Source organism: Capricornis sumatraensis, chromosome 18 (assembly GCF_032405125.1).
Source record: "Capricornis sumatraensis isolate serow.1 chromosome 18, serow.2, whole genome shotgun sequence".
Classification (NCBI taxonomy): domain Eukaryota; kingdom Metazoa; phylum Chordata; class Mammalia; order Artiodactyla; family Bovidae; genus Capricornis; species Capricornis sumatraensis.
Genome location: NC_091086.1, coordinates 33015260 through 33029254, shown reverse-complemented (window position 1 = coordinate 33029254; position 13995 = coordinate 33015260). Strand labels below are relative to the sequence as shown.

Here is a 13995-nt window from a genome sequence, read left to right as displayed (position 1 = left end):
GTCTGCTGAATAATACTCAAGCTCTCCAGTGAATTATAAGTCACTTGTCACCTACTGCTGTGCACTGCCTCCGTCTCTTCCTGCCCTGCAGTCACTCCTGCCTTGGCCTTCCCTAAACACATTGCTCTGTGTTCACAGGATTCTCTCTGCCTGGGAAGCCCTTCTCCACCCCAGTCCCCATGTGCTAGGCGAACTTCTGAGACTCAATTCAAATATGACTTTCTCTATGGCTATTCCGCCCAAAACTCCCTTCCCTTCCACATCCCCACAGCATTTGCACACCATTAATCAACTGCTCTCCTCACTCAGAAGCATCGCTTTTTGTTTCATGATTCTATCTCTCCTGGTGGAATGTGAATTCCATAATGACAGTGTTGTGCATTAATCCTTCTATTTACAGAATACAGTTCAGAGCTTGTGCGTTGCCTAGCAAATAGGAGGCAAGTCATTTATGTTGGAAAAATGTAATTTCTGGAATTTTTAAATTTCTCTTTGTGTTAAAAATCATTATTGTAGTGACCACCATCTCTCACTCTGCCACTCAGCTTCATGAAGTCATTGAGCTAGAAGAGACTTGATTGTGGGGGCTCTCTCCTGCCAAGACACTGATGTACATTGTGTTTTTGTGGTTGTTCAGATGCTCAGTCATGTCCAATTTATTGTGACCCCATGGACTGCAGCACACCAAGCTACCCTGTCTTCACCGTCTCCCAGAGCTTGCTCAAACTCATGTCCATTGAGTCAGTGATGCCATCCAACCATCTCATCCTCTGTCATCCCCTTCTCCTCCTGCCTTCAACCTTTCCCAGCATCAGGGTCTTTTCTAATGAGTCAGCTCTTTGCATTAGGTGGCCAAAGTATTGGAACTTCAGCTTCAGCATCAGTCCTTCCAGTGAATATTCAGGACTGATTTCCTTTAAGATTGACTGGTAAGATCTCCTTGCTGTCCAAGGAACTCTCAAGAGTCTTCTCCAGTACCACAGTTCAAAAGCATCAGTTCTTCAGCACTCAACTTTCTTTATGGTTCAACTCTCACATTCATACATGACTACTGGAAAAACCATAGCTTTGACTAGATGGACCTTTATTGACAAAGTAATGTCTCTCTTTTTTAATATGCTGTCTAGGTTGGTCATAGCTTTTCTTCCAAGGAGCGAGCATCTTTTAATTTCATGGCTGCAGTCACCATCTGTCAGTGTTTCCATTGTTTTCCCTTCTATTTAGCATAAAGTGATGGGACCAGATGCCATGATCTTCCTTTTTTGAATGTTCAGTTTTAAGCCAGCTTTTTATCTCTCCTTTTTCACCTTCATCAAAAGGCTCTTTAGTTCCTCCTCATTTTCTGCCATAAGGGTGGTGTTATCTGCATATCTGAGGTTATTGATATTTCTCCCTGCAGTCTTGATTCCAGCTTTGCTTCATCTAGCATTTTGCATGATGTACTCTGCATATAAGTTAAATAAACAGAGTGACAATATACAGCCTTGACATACTCCTTTCTCAGTTTGGAACCAGTCTGTTGTTTTATGCCTGGTTCTAACTGTTGCTTCTTGACCTGCATAAGGGTTTCTCAGGAAGTAGATAAGGTGGTCTGGTATTCCCATCTCTTTAAGAATTTTCCACAATTTGTCGTGATCCACACAATCCAAGGCTTTTGCATAGTCAATGAAGCAGATATTTTTCTGGAATTCTCTTGCTTTTTCAGTGATCCAGCGGATGCTGGCAATTGGATCTCTGGTTCCTCTGCCTTTTCTAAATCCAGCTTGAATATCTAGGAGTTCTTGGTTCATTCACATACTGTTGACTCCTGGCCTGGAGAATTTTAAGCATTACTTTGCTATCATGTGAAATGAGTGCAATTGTGTGATAGTTTGAATATTCTTTGAACATTGTGTTTTAGGCTTTTCTTTTCAGGTGTTCAACACATGTAGCCCCATTCACCTCTGGTCTCAATTTCTCCCATAGTCTTCCCCCTCTTAACACCTTCTAGCCTCATATTTTTGAGTATAAGTCAATTTCATTGCATCACCTTCCATCAAGCAAGAGACCAACTAAAGACCTATCATATAACCAACTTTATTGTGTTTCTGAGAATTCATTTCATTTACCTGTGAGCCAGTCCTGTTCATATGCCTCTCCGTAGAGACAAAGGTTAAGCCCAGTTGCAGTTAACATGGTCTCAGAATGGTTTGTGTTGACAGTTAACTTGAATTCATACTCTAATTAATTACAGTAGAAGCATGTTGTAAGGCAGGGCTTTTGCACTGTAGTTTGGTAAAAGAAAACATAAAATGACCAGACCCAAAGACTGAGGACTTACTATGTAAAGCAGTTGTACATCCTGCAAACACACAGAAAACTTTATGGTGCTTCCCTGTCATTATTCCCCTAAAGAGGCCATTGATTAGATAGTATTAACTGTTGAATGAAAGCCCAGAAACTAAACTCATGCTGGGCATTACAATTTAGGCACTGGCGTTATAACTCTAACTTAACAATACAAGGTAACAGTAGAATTCTAAAGGAGGAGATAATTCCATTCCTTCATAACTCCTTGATGTAGTATATATAATAACTACTTTAAACATTTCTCTTTCTTAAACTCTCTTGTCATTCTTTTGTGACTTTTTATGAGAAAAAAATGGTAATTTTTGTGATTTTTAACAGCATCATTCCTTCCATATTCCTCACATTCACTTCCCTTCTTGCTCTACTCTTAAAAGAAAGGAAGCCATTTGGATAATTCATTTTAATTCAGCAGATGTTTACAAAGTATCTTATTGATCAAGTATTATGCTAGGTGTATAGCAATATAAATAACAAACTCTGAAATTTTGTCCCTAATCCTGAAAAACTTCCAACTTAAAGTCAAGGCCTATATTTGGAAAACTGCAATGCATGACTGTTTGCTAAGTCACTTCAGTCATGTCCAACTCTTTGTGATCCCATGGACTGTAGCCCACCAGGCTCCTCTGTCCATGGAATTTCCCAGGCAAGAATACTGGAATGGGTTTCCATTTCCTTCTCCAGGGATCTTCCCACCCAGGGATTGAACCTGCATCTCTTATGTCTACCTGCATTGGCAGGTGAGTTCCTTACTGCTAGCACCACCTGGGAAGCAATCCATGACAGTGTGACATAAATATAACAGGCATGAATGAAGCAGAACAATGAATTGATCTTTATAAGCAGGTAATTCACAATTTGAATAAAATAATATTTTCCAAGCTATGTTGTTTGAGATGTGGAACATGTTCCACATAAAAAATAAATTCCCTTATTTAAGAATAAAATACATCAGGTCTTCCAATTTGTGATTCACAACGCATGTTTTCATATTAAAAACTCTGAGAGCACTTTCAGAATAATCCACTTTTGTCAGTGCAGAGCAATTCAGGAGTAAGGGAAAGCCTTGCTCTTTTATGTTATTTGAAATTTGTGGCCTTTTTCACTTGCAACAGAGGGAGGCAGACAGAGACAGAAAAACTGTTAAACTTTGTTTTAATGATTGCTTTCTGAAAGTATGTGATTATGGACTTTTAAAAAAATTGTACCTAGCAACTTAGAAAGTTAGTATTCCCAGTGTGGGTTTATCTGAATCATGAATGTAAATTTTAATGTGAAGTGGGAGGTCCTAAGTGTTCCTCTTGCTCATGTAGCAGGATTCTCAGCCAGTTGTGTGCCTCGTTTATGCTATAGTGAATCAACTTGCAATTATAACTACTTAATCAAGAAGTTCAAACTGTATCTCCCCAGGAGCTAAATGTGTCCCTGACAGTTGTCTCTGAAAAGTAACTGTTCCTCTATTGTTACTCATCCCTCACTTTGTAAGAGTTTATTGTTGGGGTTTATCTGGCAGTCCAGTGGTTAAAACTTCACCTTCCAATGCAGGGGGTGTGGGTTCGATCCCTTGGTGAGGACCTAAGATCCCCCATACCTAGCAGCCAAAAAAGAACCTCATAGAAAACAGGACAATGTTGTAACAGATTCCATAAGACTTTTAAAATGGTCCATATCAAAAATCTTTTTAAAAAAGAATCTAATTTTACTATCTTCACCCACTTATCTTATACTGATGCCATAGGCTACTCTTCCCATTCTCCCTTAAAGAAGGCCCACAGCTAACCCAGATGTGCCTTTTAGCTGCCGTCTCTGCCTCCTTTTTTTTCATTTAGTAAAAGTGCCTAGAATCGTTCTCTCTTTGCTACTCCTCTCCAGTTCTCTGCTTAGCTCCATCCTCTGGGAGGGTCTGTATTGGACCATTCCAATACAATTGGAATGATATGGTCTGTATTGGATCAATTGTATGGTCTGTATTGGACCATTCCAAAACAATTGGCTGCTTCAAGTCAAACATGATGATTATTGGTTTTTTATCTTTTTCTTCAATTTCTGAAATGATTTAAATGTCTTTAATGATCATCCTTGACAGAACTTCCAGGCTCAAGACTGCTTTGCTTTCTCACATTCTACTTTTATAACTAGCTGTCTGTTCTTGACCTGGGCAGCTTGTTTAGGAAGCTGGATCCTCCTTCCCTGAGGGCTTATCTGTGAGACAATAAATATGCTTGTGATTCTCTCTTCTATTCATTCCCTCACCATGTGTGTTCATCACTTTTTCTCTCATTATTTAATTCTCATATTTATTTGACTTGGTTATATATGAACCTATACCCATTATGCTAGTACAGATCTGTTTCACCTGCATTAAATTTATAAACTAAGCTGGAATTTAAATCACTCCTGTTAAAGTGAGTCTCACACAAAGCATTACATACATTTAGTGATGTGACTATTTTCCTGTGATGAAAATTAGTAAATGGCACCCTTTTCTGAGGAAAACACAGAAGAAACCTTATTCTATCTGATTCCTAAGAAAATAAGAACCCCCGTATCATCCAGAGACCTACACTGAATGTCATTCTCCTGAGATGTGAGTTCCCACTGCCAGCTCTACTAATTTCCCACGCTTCTTCATATCTCTCTTTTTCTGCTTATCATTATTTCCCTCCTATCTCAGTTTTCTACTTGCCTATGTGAAGTGGTACACTCATCTAGGAAGAATGCATGAGGGTCAACTGTGAGCAAAGCAAAATAGTGGTCCAGGATAAGAGAATACCAACAGCTATGATGCAGTCCTGCTCTTTACCCCGCCTGCCCCTTCCGAACTTTAATGTCGTTGAGAGATAAATCGTGTACAAAAGCTGAGAAGACTGCTATGCTCACAAGAGCAGCACAGACAAGTTTGCTTCAGAGTTTGGAGAAAGGGAAGATCACTATGGGCTCTATTGGCAACTAGGTGGACAAAGTTGCATAGAAAGTGAAACTTGAATCTTACCAAATGGGTGGGACTTAGCTTAGTTGCAGGGATACAGAAGGGCATTTGGTCTGGGTAGAATCTGGAAAATGAGGATGACAAGAGAAGGTAGGGCCAGATGGTTGGGTGGCTGAAACTCAGTGGGGGAAAACTGAATTTTAACCTATAGGCCTAGTATTTCAAGAAGCAGCTTGAAGTTGTATCTATTTTCTATTTTAATTAGAATTACAGTTCTCTTTTAAAGTATATTTCGAAGTCATTGATGTAGGCAATGAAGAGTTATTGGAGTTTTTGAATAACGAAGGCATGTGATAAAAGCAGACTCTTAACACAGTTCATCTACCATCACTATGTAGAAGGATCTGAAGACAGTGGAAATGGAGGGAAGGAGGTCAGCAGTGTAGAGCCCATGACTGCCATGGTCCAGGTTCAGGGCAGTCAGCGATGTCTGGCCTGGGCTGAAGAAAGAATGCAGAAGTGTAGATAATAACGGCCCTAGACCCAATCCCCCAGATGCAAACTCTGAGAGCAGGAGTCAAGTGACAGCAGTTTACAAAGGAAGTGCTTCCAAAAGAAAATAGGAAGGGATTTGGGGGAGCAAAACAGAGCAGCCGTGGAGGGCAAGCAAGCATGTGGCCTCCGGTGAAGCTGAGGCTTCAGCTGGGTCTGGAAGGGGCCCCAGGTTAAGTCAAGGGGCCAATCCTGCATTGCCAGCACTCAGGCCTTGCCTGTGGAGCAGAGCAAGGGATGAGGCAGGAGAAAACTCCAGATACTGCTGCCTCTTGGGACCTGTGGGGCAAAGCAGCTCCAGCAGTCCAAGGACAGTCATCTGATGAAAGTCTCGGGTACAGCTGTGAGAAGCAAAGTGTACACAAAGGGTGAGGGAATGAGTCGTTACAAGTTCTCTTATATCCCAACATTTACAGAAGAATGAGCTTATAAAAGTGAGATATATGTTAAGTAGACAGAGAGATCGAGAGATAGATAGGATAGATATAAGACATAAAACATTGATATCTGACTTACCAAGCTGTTTTCCCAATTTTCCCCAATAATACAATAGCTCATAGTATGTTCTCTAAGATATGAAAAGTATGTTATAAATGTTAAGTGTTACATCATAAAGCAGCCTTATTTAGTTGGCATGATTTCCTTCTCTTCTCACGTGAACTCCTCCCCATGTGCAAAGGAGATGCCGTCTTTTTCCTGAGGAGTTAGCACCTTATCACCAGGATTTGACTGAAGGGAGCACACTCACTGTTAAAAAGTACTAGGATTGTTGGGCAGTGCTGTGTGCAACCTCATTTGAGATTCATGAGCAAAACTTTAAAGTGAAACCAGTCTACGAGGTACGTGGTTTTTGTCTAACAGCATTCAGTGTCACAGGGTCACTCATAGAGGAGATATTTGGACTTAACCACAGTTGGAACTTAGCCAAATTAGTTAATGCAGGGGGCAAAAGGCTAAAGGAGATAAATGTTTGCAAGTAAATGATTATGCTGATGGATCATGGAATCTAGGTTGGATACAAAAATAAAGTAACATATATGAATTAATTGGAAGTCTTAATGTGGTCAAGGAATTGATGAATTAGATATACTAGGTAAATGAGCCAAAGTTAATGGTCAGAGAGAAGAACACTTGACATTGAGATTGAGGTGCTGCAGTTTTTCCAGATGACAAGGTCAAGGCGAAGACCTTGGAAGCAGATGACAGGTGAGCTAGAGGAAAAGATTACTAAAGCCAAGGAAGTTAAATAAATAAGAGACCAGGGTGTTTGATAGAGTCATCCAAGTAGTAAAATATTTAAGAATAATAACAGGAGTGACAGTTTTCAAAGTTCTTTAGTCTCCTGCTTAATCAAATCTAAACAAAGAGAAATAAAAACAAAACCAACTCTGTAAGACGCCCTGAATGGATGAGCAGTTAACTTCTACAGCAACACAGCACTGCCCAACTAAATCCTAGTACTTTTCAATAACTTCTGTTCACCATGGGACTGTAAATTAGGCACAATGATTATATCTAAATAACAAAATAATTTTACTTACACTGAGCATTTAGACACACAAAGACAATGGCAAACCTACATGGTTTTCCTTAATAATTATTCAGTATTTTCCTGGATTCCTGGTTAAAAGCTGTTAGGGTCATTGGGAAAGTAATTTAAAGTCTATTCAAAGTTGGTGGCTCAGTGGTAAAGAACCCACCTGCCAATATGGGAGACGTGGCTTCCATCCCTGATCCAGGATGATTCCACATACAGCAGAGCAATGAGCCCCATGTTCCACATCTGCTGAGCCTGTGCTCTGGAGCCTGGGAGCTGCAGCTACTGAAGTGCACACACCCTGGAGCCTGTGCTCCTCAACAAGAGAAGCTACCACTGTGAGAACCCGCACACCCCCATCTATCACAGCTAGAGGAAAGCCCTTGCAGCAATGAAGACCTAGCACAGTCAGAAATTTTTAAAAAAATTTATTTTCAGAAAAAGACAGTTCTTTGGGTAAAGAAATATCTGAGTCCCTAATTTGTGGGTAGGAAGGTTAAACAAAGAGTAACTTCAGGCACAGTTCTTGATATAGGTTAGTTTATTGGTTCACACCAACCTTCAAAGGAGGGTGCAGAAAAGGGATTAAGAAAATGGGCAAGAGGAAGTGAATCAGTTGCACTTAACCTTCAAAGTCTTTTTAGTTCACGGTGGCTTTGCAGTTAACTGCTTGCATTACCCACCTGTGGGAAAGAAGAAATGAAAGGAGTATGGCAGTAAGAGAGAGAGAGAGAAGACGGAGAACGAGAAAGGGAAGGGCTAATTTAGGAGCCATGAAGCTATAGCTGAGCTACTTGAAACAGGAAGCACACATGTGTCCTTGCCAAAAGCATCCCTGATCATTTGTCCAACTTCATCTCGCTCCCCTCTTTCCTCCTAGCTCGGTCCAGACTCATTGACTTCATTTCTGTTCTCAGAGCATCTACCTCTTTGCCATCTCAGTTTCTTCCCAGGCACAGTTCCTTTAGTGCAGACCCCATCCACCCTCACACTTGCCATCCAGGACGGGCCTCTACCCTCCTAGCATATATCTTTTAAGTCTCAAATATCACTTCTGAAAGGGCTTCCCTGAGCCCCTCTTTTAAATTACGCTTCTAGGTTATACTTGCCAGTAATAGCTTTTCTGTTAGTACAGCCTTTTTCACAGTTTGCAGGTGAAGCTGTGTTTGAATAATTCTTGTGTTTAATCTCTCTCTCTGCCTCTAGTTTAGAAGCTCCATGAAGGCAGAGACCATGTCAGTTTCATGTTCTATCTCAAAGCCTGCCAAAGTCGTTCAGTAAACACTGTTGAAGAGAGAAACCAATCATTTGAGAGGTTTAATAAAGCACTCTCATTTGTGTCCTTTGGGATATGAATATTCACAAATGGCAATGATTATTGCTGTCAAAGTAGCAGGATTTGTGTACTGGTAGAGTTTTAAACCCTTCGGAAAGACTAACTTGTATTATTACATCTGATCCATGTGTTTAAACTGTAGACAATTAAAATGGAAGTCGGCTAGATGGATAACACAGTGACTTGGTATTTCAGGTTGGAATTGTACAGTATGGAGAAAATGTAACTCATGAGTTCAACCTCAATAAGTACTCATCGACAGAAGAGGTGCTTGTTGCAGCAAAAGGAATAGTCCAGAGAGGTGGCCGGCAGACCATGACAGCCCTCGGAATAGACACAGCAAGGTATGTGTGTTCAGACACTCAGTTGTGTCCAACTATTTGCTGACTGTAGCCTGCCAGGCTCCTCCGTCTGTGGGATTCTCCAGGCAAGAATACTGGAGTGGGGTGCCATTTCCTTCTCCAGGGGACCTTCCCAACCAGATCTTAGGGATTGAACCCTAGTCTCAGGTCTCCTGCATTGCAGGCGGATTCTTTACCACTAGCACCACCTGGCAATGGCACCCCACTCCAGTACTCTTGCCTAGAAAATCCCATGGGTGGAGGAGCCCGGTAGGCTGCAGTCCATGGGGTCGCTAAGAGTCGGGCACGACTGAGCAACTTCACTTTCACTTTTCACTTTCATGCATTGGAGAAGGAAATGGCAACCCACTCCAGTGTTCTTGCCTGGAGAATCCCAGGGATGCGGGAGCCTGGTGGGCTGCCGTCTATGGGGTCGCACAGAGTCGGACACGAGTGAAGCGACTTAGCAGCAGCAGCAGCAACACAGATTTAAATTTACAAATGTAGGGTTGTTGAAGCTCTCAAATAAGAGTTTTTAAGAAGGCAAATTAAACGTCTTATTTGAAACATTTTCAGTGAAAAGGTTGAAAAGGGGAAAGGATTTCATCATTGGTACCCTCTCTTTTCCTTCCTCACTTTCCCCAAATTCCCTCTAATTGACATTCCTCCTTTCCTCCCTTCTGCAGTCTCCTCCATGGAGCACACATAATCCATTCTGGCTGAGTTGCATTCTACAAGAATCTACAGAACTGTCCTTTCCTTACAGTGTAGGGCATCCTCTTTTCTGTATTTTTTCTGATCCCACTCAGCTCTTCTGCTTATTCCTCCCCCTTAATCACCATGAAAGCTTCCGAACAAAAACTAAACAGTACCAAAATCACAGGAAATCTAATGAGCAGTATGACTAATGTTAAGGATCCTTCTCTTAAGAGCCTTCAACTTCTGGACTCACCTGCCTCTGAAAAACCCGTCCTCTCATTCTATCTGCCAGTTAAGATCCATGTTCTAAGAGGGCTAAAATGGTTAATATGGATACTCCAAAAAATGGATTTGATCTTCAAAAATTTTAAACTTCATGTTCCACTTCACACTCATAAATGTTACAAAAGCATGTGGTTATAGTTAATATGGGGCCCGTGAGAAAAATAACCACAAACGGGGTAATTTTCCATTTACCTGCCCACAGGATCACCAGTTTGCATGCACAGAAGTGCACTTGTTTAGGTGTGCTGAGTGCGCATTCTTAAATAATTGACTAAATGTGGCTGTACATTCAAAGTAAATCAAACTGTTCTTTGAAACTCTGAGCCTGTAGGGAGCTGTGTCCTCCAAAGGAAACCACTTAAGAATGAATATTCATCTTTGAAAACTCACTGACAAATATTCTGACTGCATTTGCTCCTGCATAAATACCACTCTAAATACCATGTCCCTATATGGCTTTTGCCTCTGTGTTTTCACAGAGGGTCTAGCTGTGGGACATAGAGTTTACTGAATTTTGTATATAAATAAAACTCCATAATGATATTGCTAAGTACTCTTCCTATACATTAGTTTTGCATGTTTAATTGTTCTTTATTCCTTTCAGGCAGGATCAGTTCAAACAGTATTTCTAAATATTTAGAATCCGTACTTCCATTTTCAGTGTTTCCTAGTTAAACATATTTTTGTGTCCCCTTATCCCTACCCCAAATTGTCTTTCTTTCCGTTGCTTCACATTATTTACTCATAAAGCCTGGATTCTCCTGTCCCAAAGAAAGGGATTCTCTTGGGGTATATTAATGTATAAAACCATGCAGACTGTTCAATGCTTACTTTAAAGAGAGAATAATGGATTGTGGTAAATGGGGGTCAAACACAATTTGCAGGAGATATTTGAAACATAAAGGGTATACACATGAGCTCTGCCACTGCTACCCATAGAAAGCCAGTCCTGGTTTCAGAGCTACCAGATTTTCTTTAAGGAACGTCTTTTAATCATCACCTTCAGCTGATGTTCATTCAGTTATAGCCTTGATCTTCAAGAGAGTCAGGAGATTTTTGGAAATCTTCTAAGATAATGGTCCCCAGCCTTTTCAGCACCAGGGACTGGTTTTATGGAAAACAATTTTCCACAGACTGGGCAGGAGGAAGATGGTTTCAGGGTCACTCAAGTGCATTACATTTATTGTGCACCTTATTTCTGTTATTATTATATTAGCTCCACCTCGTATCATCAAGCATTTGATCCTGGAGGCTGGGGACACCTGCTGAAAAGTAATCAGAATTGTAAACAGGATTGATATCTCATCATATCCATGTCCAGATTTCATTTAAAGACTAGACTTTAACATCTATTTTTCACCTTTATACATAGAAAGAAGTAAAAAAATCTGTTTGTCTGGTATAGAGGGCAGAGATACACAGTTCCCCAGTGGTCAATATTAAAAAAAAAAAAAAGCTTCTTTTTCTCTTTTGAAAATTGTAGGAAAAATTGAAAATTTAAAAAAAAAACAGTACAACAAAATTCTATGTACACATCAAACAAAATCAACAGTTCTTAACATCTTGTCATATTTGCTGTAAGTCCTTTTAAAGGGAAAACAAGACAGATGACATTGTTTTGCTCACATCACCAGAATCCTCTCTCCCTCCTCACAAGATACCCGCTACTGTGCATTTACTGTATATCTACAGTAGAACTAATGTTTACCGTGGCAAACCATTGGGAGGCTAAAACCAGAGGAGTTTCTTTGGTGTATTCTAAACTGCAGCTGTTTGTCCTCGTGACCAAAGTGAAATATTTATCTTTCTTTTGTTTTCTTATTTTCTTTTGACCAAAGTAAAATATTTAAATAGACTATTCAGTACAATGATTGGTACATTTTATGCCAAAATCTAAGAAAGTATTATATGAAATCCATTCATTGTTTTAGTCCTAAGTAAAGTGTACTCTTCTTGTGCAAGACTCCAGAGGGGAATGTGAAGTGAGTAAAAGAAATTAATAAAGGGAAAGTGTGCCGCAGATACAAAGCAAACAAAAACTGTCAGTTTCCCCTATCTTCCATCACTTTCCATAAATACTTGTTGAATTAAATCAAAATTCCTTTTTTGAAGTTAGCGCAACTTTTTTCTCTCCATACCACCTCCTCCTACCTCATCCCCAGCAGTCTTTGTCCTCAAACTTAATTCAGACCAAACCTTTCATAGCTAGCCAAACCCTCTTTGCCCCATGAATCCAACTCTGTCTCTGACTCAGACCACTGCCATCTGCAGTCTAATTCCTATGTCTAAATTTTACCCCATATCCAAGTGCACTCTCAAGCACTCATAGCCATGCTGATACTCTGTTTTCTTCCACACCCACTCTGTAGCTCAGAAGATGGCCACACTCTTCTGTGAATGTCAGACTAGGTGTGGGAAGTGAGAGCTAAAGCAAAAGCTTCTGCCAAAAGCAGACAGAAAGAGGACTGTCAAGTGAGACAAGGAAAGGTGGGGCTGGGAGAGTATTTCAAATCTGACCTTCTCTAAACCTTCTGTATGCTCCAGTCAACACCTTCCCTTTGAAATTTCCAAAGAATGAAGGACTGCTGCCTTTTGGATAAACAAAATATCCCACAAGGGATAAATGGTGATTAGCAAAATGGTAACCTCTCCATCATCTGGAATAAATCTCAACCTATTACAAACAATGAGCATCACGGCTCCTGGCTTGAACAATGGGAGTCAATGTTAATGGGCTCCCTGGAGCTGGTAGTGTTTCCATTTTGTTGATCACTTTGCCTAAACTTGGGCTGATGTTTGAATTGCTCCTCTTTTGTCTGTGATTATTTCAGGAAAGAGGCTTTCACTGAAGCCCGGGGTGCCCGAAGAGGGGTTAAAAAAGTCATGGTGATTGTGACGGATGGCGAGTCCCATGACAACCACCGGCTGAATAAGGTCATCCAGGACTGTGAGGATGAAAGCATTCAGCGGTTTTCCATAGCTGTAAGTACGGGGCTAGAGATGGCTTTCCGGCTCTGGTGTGTGCATATCGTGATTATTTTATGAGAGTTATGCAAGCAAGGTTGGAAAACAGAAGTGTCTCCATTTGGAAGTAAACTCTGCGGAGGCAGGATTAGGACTTGCCCCTTTTGTGTCTTCAACATAGTGTCCGACAACTGGAGGCTCAGCAAACAATCACTGCAGGAGAGGACGGGAGAAAAGGAGGAGGGCTGAGGAGGGAGAAGGGAGAAAATGCATAAGAAGAAGCAAGCGAGGGAGGGAGAGAGAAAGAAAGTGACAGAAATAGGGAGGGGAAAGAGGAAGAAAAAGGGAAAAGATGGAGGGATGGATGGAGAACATATTCCTTCAGCCTTGGGGGAGGGTGGTTTCTTAAATTGATTTTTTTTTTTAATAGAGAATGAAAGATTTCAGAACTCTAAAAGTTCAACCAAAACTGCTTTTCAACAAAATCCTTTTTATTTATAGTTCAGTTCATTCAGTTCAGTGGCTCAGTCATGTCCAACTCTTTGTGACCCCGTGGACAGCAGCATGCCAGCCTTTCCTGCCCATCACCAACTCCCAGTAACAGCTATTACCCACAATTTGTTTTTGAGCATTTAGTCAGTGATATTTCCCTTTTTCCTTTCAAAAGTGTGAACAGTGAAAGACACCCCAGCCAACTGTAGGTAGGGAGGAAAGAGAGATTCATCCTTGATGCAGCCCCAGGACACACAATTGAGTCACTGCTTCCCTGAGGCAAGGTGCCTATTTCTTATTTTATAACCAAGGTGATAGGTTATAAACAGTTGCAACATTTTCTTTTTCATGTAGGGTATAAGATTTAAAAAAAAAATACAACATTCCATCATTTCTCACTCCTCTTGTTGTTACTTCTTTAAGTTATCATTTGCCAATTATTATTCAACCCATCATTACTTCTCCTGCTACTACTGCTGTAGCCACGCGTTCCAGGAAACAGACTCACTCAGGA

General features: G+C 40.7%; 1 protein-coding gene across 1 annotated transcript in view; it reads left to right on the top strand.

Moving 5' to 3' along the window:
- ITGA1 (integrin subunit alpha 1) overlaps nucleotides 1-13995 on the top strand; it is a 170614-nt gene that overhangs the window by 81194 nt on the left and 75425 nt on the right. The window contains exons 7-8 of the mRNA XM_068990757.1: nucleotides 8896-9044; nucleotides 12857-13007. Of these exons, the coding sequence (XP_068846858.1) occupies nucleotides 8896-9044; nucleotides 12857-13007 (300 nt within the window). The remainder of the gene's footprint in view (nucleotides 1-8895; nucleotides 9045-12856; nucleotides 13008-13995) is intronic.